A 12,346-nucleotide genomic window follows, 5' to 3' on the forward strand; every position below is an offset into this window, starting at 1 on the left:
GCACTGGCTCGCAAAACCAAAAGATTTTATTACGCCCCACGCGCTCAAGCCCCTGGGCAGTATCCTGCGGAGCTGAAATGAAGAAAAGCTGCCCGGGCCACTGCCGCAGCTGCAACCCGATTTTTCTGCTAGACAACTTCTATGTGGATCTTGCCGTTTATGCCTTTTCCACATTAATCCGACATTATGCTTAATCAACGTTACGCACGTTCCTTTTACTGCTCCATGAACATGCCTTTCTCAGTATATTTTGAAACTCCGATGGAGTGTTGGTCATTTTCTTCAGTTATTTATTACCCTTTTTCCTATTAATTGACATATAAATATATGTTGCTTGCCAGCTAACGATGCTATTTCGGACCAGCCAGTCAAGGTAAAAGGTCAGGGTCAGCGTCAGGGAAAGGCTATTATCTGCCCCGTCCTGATCTTTTCCATCTGTGAGCCTTTGCGGGAAGAAAAAGCGGTATCCATTATAAAAACGCTTGACATGTGAACATTGGATGCCTGCTTACCGCACGGGACGCGAGAAAAAGAGCGGGGCTCTCCTGAGGTCGCCTCATCCATTCCAATGGGACTCGCGCGAGGAGAGCGTCCTGGGAATTGTGTCCAAAGATGGCGAGTTGTCATAGGGATCTGCTACGCAATACCCAAGATCACATCATTGCATGTGCAGTCCTATACGTGCATGGGACTATGCCCTGAGGTTGCAATCCTGTGCACTCTTTGAACGCACAGAAACTCCGTTCCTCGTAAGGATGTATATTAAAAAATCAGGCTGTTAGAGCTGAATTTCAAAGGGTTTCGGACCACCAGGATACCTACCAGCCAGCAATGAACGCCCACGGTCTGATAGCTACTAAGGGATGTGCACTCCGCACTAGGGCTCTGAAATTATGCACATTGCGTAGGAAGTGAGCTCAATTGAAAGCATTAGTCCTTACTTTCGCTAAAACATGCTTGGGGAGTACTCCGCACCGGCGCTTTCTGAAGGGAAGAGAGGAACGTCTTTCAGGCTGAAAACATAATCACTTATCTTAGAGAAAGTCTCGCTCTACACAATGGGAACTATTTTTTAAAAAAATGTGCGTAAGCTTTTACTAGTACTATCCTGGAGTACATCGCTTCTGAACTCGTCGTCGTTGTTGTTATCGCTCCTTTCTCCCAGAACCAGTACTCAATTGTGCACCTCGGAGCCTTCAAAGTGCAAAAAGGGGAGGAAGCGTTTTATACGTTTTTTTAAGAAGGAAGGGAGGAAAATAAAGGCATTGTTCTCTCCCCCCCCCCGCCTCTCTTTCTCTCTGTGTTTTTTTACAATTCTTACAAAGTATGTGGGGCTGTGCATTATGTTTACACTTGGGAGAAATGAAGCGGCAGCCCGATTTCATACCACAACCGAGAAGGGTCTTTCCAGTCTGCGATCACGTTGCGAAGTTACAGTGCAATCCTATTCATGTTTTCTCAGATGTAAGCTCCCCTGTTTCATGGTTCCTGCTCTCTCTTAAGTGTGCACTGGCCGGAGACCTCGGTTCTCTAACGCTGCGACCTATTAAGCACAAGTTATTTGGCAAATTCCGTTGAAACCAATGCCTCTAGCTTATCTTTCAGCTCCCGCTGATTTCAGCTGTGAAGCATTTTAAGCATTTGCTTAACGGTCTCCCATTAGAATCAAAAGAGTTTAAGTTTGGCTAGATCGTGCTTAATGAGTGCTGTACTAGGATCGGGGTGTTTTCATTCATAAAACAGCGACGAGTAAACAGGAGCAACAATCGCTTTGTCCTTTAATTCTGGTTAAACCTTTTCTGCCTTTTTTCTGTTTTGACGTCCAGACAATTAGCATGCCTTTACAATGCTGCTCATGCCCAAGTTAATTAGGCACTTTTAAGCCCCGTTGATTTCAACTGAAGAGGATTAACTTCTCGCACCGAAATGAATGGGACATGCAATAGGTCGCACCTTGCTATCTGTTAATGTGGGGCAAGGCTAGCAAGCCACAGCCTGCATAAACATTTACACAAAGTCAAACGAAGCAAATGACCGCCATCGGGAGAAGCTGTCAGACTTCGCGCGGCTCCAGCAGGTTCCTGCAAGGTGTTTCACTCCGGAGGATTGCGACAAGGTCCTAAACGGAGTGAATTAAAGCAGCAACGCCAATTAACATAACAGGAAACCTCCTATAATTCCAAGTTGCGGGATACCGTCCTAAATTTATCCTGATCAATGAGTTAATAGGAATACAGTAAGTTTAAAACGTGCAAGAAGCTTTCCAAAAATACGTTTAGTGCACCCGGATTCTTTCTATGCTTGTTAGCAAAAGCAAGAAATCCCGTACAGATCCAGTGTTGGATTTTGCGCATTGATAGAATAAAGCAACATGATTTGTCTTTCGCAGCTTTTTAGATGACATATAATCTTTCAAAATCGGTATGGAATTTTTAATATATATATATATATATATTCGTTTCACCCTTTTCTAAGCGCAATTGTTTGGATGAGGATCGCAATGAAATTATTGGGACTGTCATAAAGGGGAAACTGTTCTGAAAGTAATAATAATAATAATAATAATAATAATAATAATAATAATAATAATAATAATAATATACTCTGCATAATGATGAAATCTGCCCTCTGATGAAATCTCAGGGCTAGAATGTCTGAGAAGAAAGTTGAGTTTTTAAAAAAATTGCTTCCGAGGAACATGACAAGATCCTGATATGTTAAAAAAATAGGCAACATGCTGGGGAGGAAAATCTCGTCTTTCCAACAGCCCCTCCCTTTTAAGGTGAGAGCAATGCCACACCCGGTCCTACCTGTGGGGCTTCCTTCCATGGGTTACTTGCTTGCTTGCTTTGATAGAGATGTGTAGAATAGGAGACAACCGCAATCTTTGACTACCTGCTTAGCTAGAAACCAGTGGTCTTTGCCTACTTACTCGAAAGGAAGCGGATCCAATGGGTCGTGCAACTCGAGTGTATACATATTTAATTGGAAATAAATATGCTTATTTTTATGCGGCGTCACTGAAAGTAACAAGCACCCCGCCCAGCCCTCAACATAAGCAGATTTACTTTCGCGCAAACTGCGCAGGAACGCGCCGCATTAGCACCGGGTCGCTGAGACCACCCCTGCCCACCTGGGCACATTTGCAAGTGACAGGCGATCTACCTGACCTCACCCACCTCGCTGCCTTGGCGGAGGTCATTCTAGCCCAACCGAGGCGAAATCATTTTTTGTCCTCCAAAAAGATCGGGCCCTCTTGTCCAAACAGGAACCCAGAGGACAGTGACCACCTAATTGGGGGAAATATATATGGTGACTCAAAAGAGGGCGCCACCCATTCTCTACCGCCTCCAGGGGTGTTTTGGAGGGATCGTCTGGCGGCGGGAGATGGAGAGGGCGGGGTGGCGGCTTGGGTTGAAGGTGCACCCCGCTGCCTGGGCCGCTTAAAGTCCGGCCTGGGTGTGCTCCGGCTCGACTTGCAGGAAGGGGGGGGGCGCTCCGGCCGGGGCGGAACCCAGGCAAGCCCTGCCCGCCGCACCTCGCCGGGCCAAGAACACCCGACGAGAGCCAATGAGCGGCCAAAGCCGCGCCGGCACCTCCGACGCGAGCCCGGAGATTGGCGTGGGAGACACGTCAAGTTGAGCCGGGCCGGAGCTGCGGGTTCAGTGTCCCCTCTCGACGTCGGATGCGGAGCAGCGCACCTCGGAGGGGGGCGTGTGGGCTGCCCCGGCCATCGCTCAGACTTGTCCGGGGGCGCAGGCGTGGAGAGGGGTCCCGCGAGGCTGGCCAAGGCGCTTTACGAGGAAGCCCGGCGCTCGGCGCTCGAGGCACCCGCTTCCCGGCGCCGGGACGGACAGGCAGAGGCCGCGGATCGACGGGCGCCTCTCCTAACGGGCCATGGGTAAGTGGGAAGCGGTCGGACCCACGACGGTGGGCAGGGGGACGGAGGGCAGCGGCCAGCCGGCTGCCACGCGGCTTGCGGGGAGAGTTGGGAGAGGCAGGAGCGCTTTCGCCTAGAGAGCCAGGAGCCGCCTTTCTCTCTAGGCCGCCGCTTTGGGCTTAGGAAGCGGCCGCGCCGCAGCCCCGCTACCGGCTGGCTCTCGGCTGGGATCCACCAGCCGGCCCCATTCCATGCTAGCCGGCAATCTACTTCCCGCCAGGCTCAGCCAGATGTCTCTGGAAATCCGAATTCTCCCTAAGCATCGGGTGCATCTGCTAGTCCGTGGTAGATTGCCCCTGCATCCGGAGGTTCTAATTTGCTATACAGTAATGGCCAATACCCTCCATTAAGCCCTCTACTGCTCCTCTATTTGTAGATGTCTCCATTCCTCTTTTTTTAAAAAAAAATGGTGGCAGGGAGTTCCCAATACTTACACCCTAAAATATTTTATTCGGTCTTAAGCTTTCGCGTTCAGAGAAGTTTCGTTATGAAGGAAATGCCTTTCCTTCCGCCTCTTTTAACTCATCCGCGTGGAATGAGGAGGGGGTTCCATTTCCTGATGCTGAAGGAGTAAGTGATCGTTGCCCTGGATAGCTTTGCCTGGAACAATTATAATAGTATTTTATTTTTAGAAGAGGGTGCTGCACCCTCAGCTAAGTCCCAACAGGCAGGTCTCCTTCATCCGTGGCCACAATCGCAAGAGCTTAGCACTTTCTCCCTTCCTCTTCCCCTCCCTCCTCCCCGGTTGCCTCTAGAGCAAACGTACGGCGAAGTGAACCAGCTGGGCGGCGTCTTTGTCAACGGGAGGCCGCTGCCCAACGCCATCCGCTTGCGGATCGTGGAGCTGGCGCAGCTGGGCATCCGGCCGTGCGACATCAGCCGGCAGTTGCGCGTCTCGCACGGCTGCGTGAGCAAGATCTTGGCGCGCTACAACGAGACCGGCTCCATCCTCCCCGGCGCCATCGGCGGGAGCAAGCCCAGGGTCACCACGCCCAACGTGGTGAAGCACATCCGAGACTACAAGCAGGGCGACCCGGGCATCTTCGCGTGGGAGATCCGGGACCGGCTGCTGGCAGACGGCGTCTGCGACAAGTACAACGTGCCTTCGGTGAGCTCCATCAGCAGGATCCTGAGGAACAAGATCGGCAACCTTTCTCAGCCCGGAGGAGCCTACGACGCCGGCAGTGGCGGCTGCAAGCAACCTGCCCCGCAGCCCACCCTGCCCTACAATCACATCTATCAGTATCCTTACCCCGGCGCTGCGTCATCCGCCGGCACAAAGATGGGCAGCCACCCCGGAGCGCCCGTCTCCGCCGCCCACGTCAGCCTCCCGCGCTCGTGGCCGTCGGCTCACTCAGTCAGCAACATCCTGGGCATCCGCACCTTCATGGAGCAGAGCGGTGAGTGGGCCAGGGTGGGGAGGGGATGCATTATTGCACCCGGCGCGGCGGAGCTGTTATTACTCCCCATCAGGGCGCATGGAGCTTCTTGAAGGGCGACAAAGATCGTTTGCTGCCCCGAGGACACTACAATGTAGAACAGCACTCGGGAGAGGCAACAGAGGGAGGGAAAGGCGGGCAGTTCAGTAACCATTAGGCCCAGTCGTGACCGACTCGGGGGTTGCGGTGCTCATCTCGCGTTATTGGCCGAGGGAGCCGGTGGTTTTTTAAATGCAAAAGGGGTCTACTGTTGAGAGTGTGTGCGTGAAAAAAGTGAAGGGGGAGGGAGAGAGAAGCACCCAACCAAAGAAAAACAGTTTCTCCAGTCATGCTTTTGAACTATTTCATTTAATGTCATCGTTTTGAGTCTGGAGTTAAAAACAAACACACCCCAGAGACAAAATATGTCATATGCAAGAAAGCAAACAACCGCCATTCCTGTAATCCGAATATTCATGCATACCCGGAAGTAAGTCCTACTGAGTTCAATGGGGTTTACACTCCCCCCCCCAAAAAAAGTGTACATAGGATTGCAGATTTAGTATGCAACAATGGATGCCCATTCTGATCCTATGGCTCTTCATCACAATCTCCTGAGGCAGTTTAGACCTGTGATGGGCAACTGAAGGTCGTGGAAGCCAGAGGGGTCTATATGCAGCCATTTGATCTGGTCCCCGCGAAGCTTCTCCAAACTTGGACCAGAGTGATGGCTACTGGAAACAAGGTTGTTTCCCAAAGAAAGAGAGAACTGTACAGCAGTCAGTGTTAATTCTTCTTTGTAGTTAGGGAGCAGGTGCCCTGCGAGGCCCTTAGAGTAGGTTGCATGGCCCGCCACCTCTGACACAACTGTGTAGTTGTGGCGCCATTTCGCTGTGAAGTGTATGTGTATGGAAGCTGGCGAGGGAGATAAGAGTCTCAGCAACCATAAAAGACCCCGGTCTGAATATACGTATTCAAGACTTCCGTGGTAAAAGAAGGCAGCGTATTTACAAGCCTTGCCCACGTATTGGTATTACTTACCAATCTTGGTATTACTTACCAATAATTATAGCAAGTTTCTCAACACGAGTCAGACAGTTTTGTTTTTGTTTGTCCTGTGATAAACAAAAGGTTTTGTGCCTTTGGCATGACACCCATCTGTCACTCTGTCGAAAGCCATGTATAGAACTCCTGGGTGCTCCTCTGACCTTTCTAAATTACACCCCTGGATGTGGCGAAATATTTTCTCCCCCCACCCCTCGCTCTCTCCAGTACAGAACTCGCCCATCTTTGCTTTGTGCTGAGAGCTGCTAGCGATTTGCTCGAGGGTCTTTTTCATAGCTGAGCCGGGATTTGAATGAGATGCTCCCACGTCTCAAGGCGCCACATGTTAATATCTCCTGCACCTCGTTACTGGAAGCTCAGAGGCGCCCTGGAAGCTGCTGCTGTAAGAACCCGGAGGGCCAAAATTCAGCAGACAGAACTCCGGCTGTTGTTGCAAAGAAGGCCCGGACATCTTGAACTTCTTATGAAAAAATGTGGAAAATATTTTCGTAGCGATGATAGATTGCCAACCGCAAGCTCGGAGCCCTCATACTGTTCCCCTTCCTTTTTTATTTAGGAGAAAAGGAAAGGGAAAAAATGGACCCAGCAAGTTCATTTCGTGATTACTTTTTTTTTTTTTTTGCAAATATCAAATGTGGGAGAGGGGTTTTCTCCCCCTGCCTCCTGAAATGTTCACTCATCTTCCGATTGAGAAAGACTCGTTTATTTATTCCAACGCTTCTCGCTGAGAGTTTACTTATTTTCTAGAACTTCAGGAGAGCCAAACGACCCACAGACTCATTGTTAGAAGGAAGCGGCAGCAAATTATTTGGAATATTGTATTTTTAGGCTCTGATTTGTTACTACGTTTCGTTACGAGGAAACTGTGTTCTCTCTTAAAATAATAATAACAATAAGACTTTATGTGGTAGAGAATGTTCCACTTTGTGGATATAAAATTCAGCCAGTCACAGACGTATAGAAATTATTCGTTCTTAATGGAATAATTCATCTTTCAGGTTGTTGTTTTTTATTAAAAAGGGAGGAAAGAGACATCCCACACACTCCCAGCACCTCTATCTGGTTTCAGCCCCATATAATTAATGGGTCTCTCTGCGCCAGGCAACGCATTCCAAACACACACAAATCCTTTTACTCTAAAGGAGGTGCCCGCTTCTCCTGAGTCGGTAACAGTTCTACTGAACTGAACTATAAAACAAGGAGTCCCAAATGCTTTAAAAATATATTTCCCGCCAGCTTAACATTGAATGTATCGAAGAGCAGGCAGTAGGAAATTGCTGAACCTCGTTTCTGCTCACTGAACAACTCCACCCGCCCCATCCCACAATCTGAAATGGGCCCCCTGAAGGATATGGGAGCCAAAAAACCCGGTCCGTGTAAATGGAATAGGCATGGAGGTGGAAGATATGTTTCAAATGAAATGTTGGCAAAAGCTGTTTGCAATTTAAGGCCTTGCATTTTCTTCTATATGTTTCCCCTTCGGATCACCCTAGTTTGTAACCTTGCGTTTTACGCGACGTTCAGAGCCGATAGGTTGAGCAGCTTGCCTGTAAAACACCGAGAGCCCCCCTTGTCTTCAGAAAGCTCAGCTCCCCCGGCCTCCCCAGTCCGCCAGAATTCATTCTCGAAGCATTTCCCACCCCAACAGAGGCTGCAGCGGCGATGTTGGGAACGATCGTTTCATAAATAAATCTGGATTGCGTTTGTTGTTAGCCTCTTTTACGAGTCTGTTGCACTACAGTTAGGGGCGAAATAAAAAGAAGTCTGGAATAATCCTTTACCGGCACAGGAAAGACTGAGAACTGAATCAAACGACCTTTGGGTTCTTCCTCGAAGGTTGTCACTCCTTTCCCCCCGGGAGCCAGCCTGCTCGGAGGGTACAGCTCATCTGTCCTGAGAGTTAATATTTTCCCTAATCTATTTCTTTCCCATCCCAGGCGCTCTGGCTGGGACAGATGGCTCTGCCTACCCTCCCAAACTAGAAGACTGGCCAAGTGTGAATAGGACCACCTTCCCTGCTGCCGGGCAAGGTGTCAGCGCCCTTGACAAATCAGCAGCGGAAGCAGACATTAAGTACCCCCAGGTAACAGCACGACCAGCCGGGAATTCAATGGCAGAGACGGGCTGGGTGGGGGAAGAGGCGGGAAAAGTAAGTACGACGACGACGATCATCCCTTTCTGCGCGATGGGCAGAATGTCAATGTTCAGTTGTGCGTTTACTCATGTAAGATCTGTGGATCTCTGGAAAATATACCATATCTATGACCGAAAATGCTGTAAGCAGTTATTAAAAAGAGAGTCTGAACACACCCACACCCCTTTTAAAAAACATCTGACTTTATATCTAAAGAACACACAGATGGAGAATCTAGAGAAGTGGAACAGAATCTCTCTCTCTCTCTCTCTCTCTCTCTCTCTCTCTGGGTGGTTGGGTGGGTGTAGAACAGCAAACCGCTCTTTCGAATGTCTTATTGTCACAAACCCTTTCTTTGCCTCACATGGTAAATTTGCATTTCTATTTTACTTTATTTCCTTCCTTTAGACACAGGAAACTTTTGACACTTTCTACTCAGATCTAGTCACCACAGTATTTATTTTCTTTTTAAAATCTTACTATTCGTTTAGAAAAAACCCCTACAGCAACACATATTTTGCATATAGGTTTTTTATAAAGTTACCTGCGTTTAGTTATGTAAATTTCGCGGGAGCCAACACTTCTTGGAAAAGCTAACTATCTGCCCGCTTGTCCTACTTTCTGCGCTTAAGACAGGGAGGATTCCAGAACGGGACGAGCGTCTTCATTAAGTAGGGAGAATAGAGCTTATCTGTCTTTTTGTGCAGGTGTTTTTGCACTCTCTTTAGACTCGCAGTTTCCTGTCGCTTGCTTGGAAGTGAACCGCATTGCTAATCCATTTTAGTTTACCTCCAAGACAATGTTTAGAATCGGGACCGCGGGCTAAGCCTGTCTTTTCCTAGGCGCCGCCATCTAATATTTTCTCTTTCTATTGTTCTCAGCCGCCTCCTGGGCTCTCAGCAGTCAGTACCTTCCTGTCCCCTTGCGCCTACCCGTCTTCAAACCAAGCAGTCTACGGCGGGCCGGGAGGAAGCTACCTAAGTCCGACCCATCATCACTGGCAGACGCAAGGCAACCCCTTGGCTCATCACCACGGCCCCGGCGTGACCATATACGGGGGAGACCCGGCTCCCACTGTGGCCTTCAAACATCCCACCCGAGAAGGTAGGGGAAGGGGAAGGGGAAGGGCGGTCCACAGCTTGCCTGGGCGGTGGTGGGAGAAAGGCAGCTGAGTGAACAGGAGGCACCTGTCCTCTGGCAATGTCCTGCTAGCTAGGGATGGTGGGAGTTGTAGTCCAACAAGAGCTGGGGACCCACATTTGAGAAACGCTGCATTGTAACCCCGACACACACTCATCTGGTGGGTGGGAAACCCCATGGAAAACAGTGGGATTTATTTCCAAGGAAGATCGGGGCTGCGCGCGTCTCTAACCGGAGTCTGTTCATGTAACCTGGGCTGCCTGGTTCAAGGGAGCCGGAGCGAGGCAGCTGCCTCCTTGCCTGGCCTCTCACTTGGCTACTTCTTTTCCATTCTTTGCTGGCCCAGTTTTCTTAAGGAAGCGCCTCCATCCTCTAGCCACGGACTTCGAAGGGCGCTCAGTCCTGCCCGGAATCAGAGAGTCAGAGAGGTTGGGTGGGAGGGAGCTGGCGACCAGGCCAACGGCAACTAACCTATTTTGCCGAAGGCGGAGAGGGAAGAATTAGTAGGTGCCATGGAGAGGAATAATTTCCTGCGCAGTCAAAAGGGATGCGGGTGGGGGATAGTTAAGGCCAAAGCACCTTCCCCCCCAATCAGTAGGAAATGTCACGGGGAGAGACTCAAGGCTGGGTCACGTGGAGGAGCGAGAAAAAGAGACCTTGGGGATTTCCTGCCTGTCACTGCTGTCCTCGCTAGAGAGAGACCCGCTCTTTAGTCTGCCTCGGGCTGCCGTGACTCTTCAGGCATCTGTGGGAGCTAAATCATCGGAGGTGCTTTCCGGGTGGGAAAAGAATCTCCATCCTGCCAAAATATTTTCTTTCCCCTTGCATCCCTTCGCCCCAGTACAAAGCTATTCTAGCGCCTTTCCTATAGCTGTACCTTTTATTTTCTTTCTAATCCATTGTGCGCAGTCACTAACTGTGTGTGGTCCCTTTTCCCAGCATTAGCTCGAAGTGGGAGCCATTTAAGCCTGGCGCAATTATTGACAATGATTGACGACGCTAAACTGGTGCGTCATGCGTGCGTGAAAGTGGCCGGGAAGGGTTAGATGTTTTAAAAAGTTAAAATAAAGAAGGAAAGTGGTGATAATTTTCTGAGCGAGGGCAGAGTTCGGATCTTCTGCTTTTTCCTTTGTGACTTTTTGTGACAGCGTATCCTTACTAACTTAGAACATGACTGTGTCAAAAGTATGCACTACCGTAGTAATAATGTTCATTCAGTTAAGACCCCTATTGCAATCACTGGGACTTGTCTGGTAAGAACCGAAGCACATTTACTCAGAGCTCAGCACCACTGAATTCAATGAGACTTACTTCCTGGTATGAATAGTACTATCTTAAGAAGGTGGACAAAAAGGCAGTTTTGTTCTGTGATGTTGTGACATTTGTTTCATGAGAATGTCAGCAAAGAGCCCACCAAAAATGAAAGTTTTTTAAAAAACAAAACCCTACTTCTCCCTTCTCAGTGGACCACGTGGACGTTTCCAAACTTACTTTTATATAGTAATTCACATATTTTACAAAGCCTGTCAGCCAAACAGAAAGCAAGAAAGAATTCGAAATACCTCTTAACTCGAAAAATATGCCTTTCTTTCCTCCTCCTCTCTCTTTAGGTGTCAGTTCATAAAATAAAATAAAATGAACAGTTCTGGGAAAACCTTCCAGAGTTTTAGGAATCATCCTTTGAGTGAAAGTAAAGGTAAAGGGACCCCTGACCATTAGGTCCAGTTGTGACCGACTCTGGGGTTGCGGTGCTCATCCCGCGTTATTGGCCGAGGGAGCTGGCATACAGCTTCCAGGTCATGTGGCCAGCATGACAAAACTGCTTCTGGCGAACCAGAGCAGCGCACGGAAACGCCATTTACCTTCCCGCTGTAGCGGTACCTATTTATCTACTGTACTTGCACTTTGACGTGCTTTCGAACTGCTAGGTGGGCAGGAGCTGGGACCGAGCAACAGGAGCTCACCCTGTCGCAGGGATTCCAACCGCCGACCTTCTGATCGGCAAGTCCACCTGGGTCACAGCGCCACCTGGGTCCCTTACTAGTGAAAGTATTTGCATATTTTTCTTGCAGGCGATGGAACAGAAAATAAATGGGTTAAGAATATACTATGAGACAGAGCACACACTTCCACGCAGAGAAGTGACAGAGATTAATTTTATTTGAGAGAAATAATAATTTCAGTACCATAGGTAATCATTTTATGGAAGCAGTTGGCCATAAATCTTGATAGGGAACAAGTCTGTTTTCTGAAGCAATAAAGAGAAGTATTACACGAGGCGTTATAGGTTTAAGTAAGCCTAGTTGCTCTTTCTTTGTGGTCTAAGATCGGAAGGTCTGCGGTTCGAATCCCCGCGACAGGGTGAGCTCCCGTTGCTCCGTCCCAGCTCCTGCTCACCTAGCAGTTCGAAAGCACGTCAAGTTCAAGTAAATAGGTAGGCTACCGCTCCGGTGGGAAGGTAAACGGCGTTTCCGTGTGCTGCTCTGGTTTCGCCAGAAAGGCTTAGTCATGCTGGCCACATGACCTGGAAAAACTGTCTGCGGACAAATGCCGGCTCCATCTGCTTGTAAAGCGAGATAAGCGCAGCAACCCCAGAGTCTTCCGCGACTGGACTTAACTATCAGGGTACCTTTACCTTTAAGCCTAGTT

General features: G+C 49.0%; 1 protein-coding gene across 1 annotated transcript in view; it reads left to right on the top strand.

Annotated features, from left to right (window-relative positions):
* The window catches only part of PAX1 (paired box 1), a 113,068-nt gene extending 102,325 nt beyond the window's left edge, over nt 1–10,743 (top strand). Inside the window, exons 2-7 of the mRNA XM_060278251.1 lie at nt 3,269–3,894; nt 4,201–4,218; nt 4,696–5,340; nt 8,361–8,506; nt 9,439–9,661; nt 10,637–10,743. Coding sequence (XP_060134234.1) covers nt 3,269–3,894; nt 4,201–4,218; nt 4,696–5,340; nt 8,361–8,506; nt 9,439–9,661; nt 10,637–10,743 — 1,765 coding nt within the window. The remainder of the gene's footprint in view (nt 1–3,268; nt 3,895–4,200; nt 4,219–4,695; nt 5,341–8,360; nt 8,507–9,438; nt 9,662–10,636) is intronic.
* Nucleotides 10,744–12,346: the final 1,603 nt, after the last annotated feature.

Source organism: Zootoca vivipara, chromosome 8 (genome assembly GCF_963506605.1).
Source record: "Zootoca vivipara chromosome 8, rZooViv1.1, whole genome shotgun sequence".
Classification (NCBI taxonomy): Eukaryota; Metazoa; Chordata; class Lepidosauria; order Squamata; family Lacertidae; genus Zootoca; species Zootoca vivipara.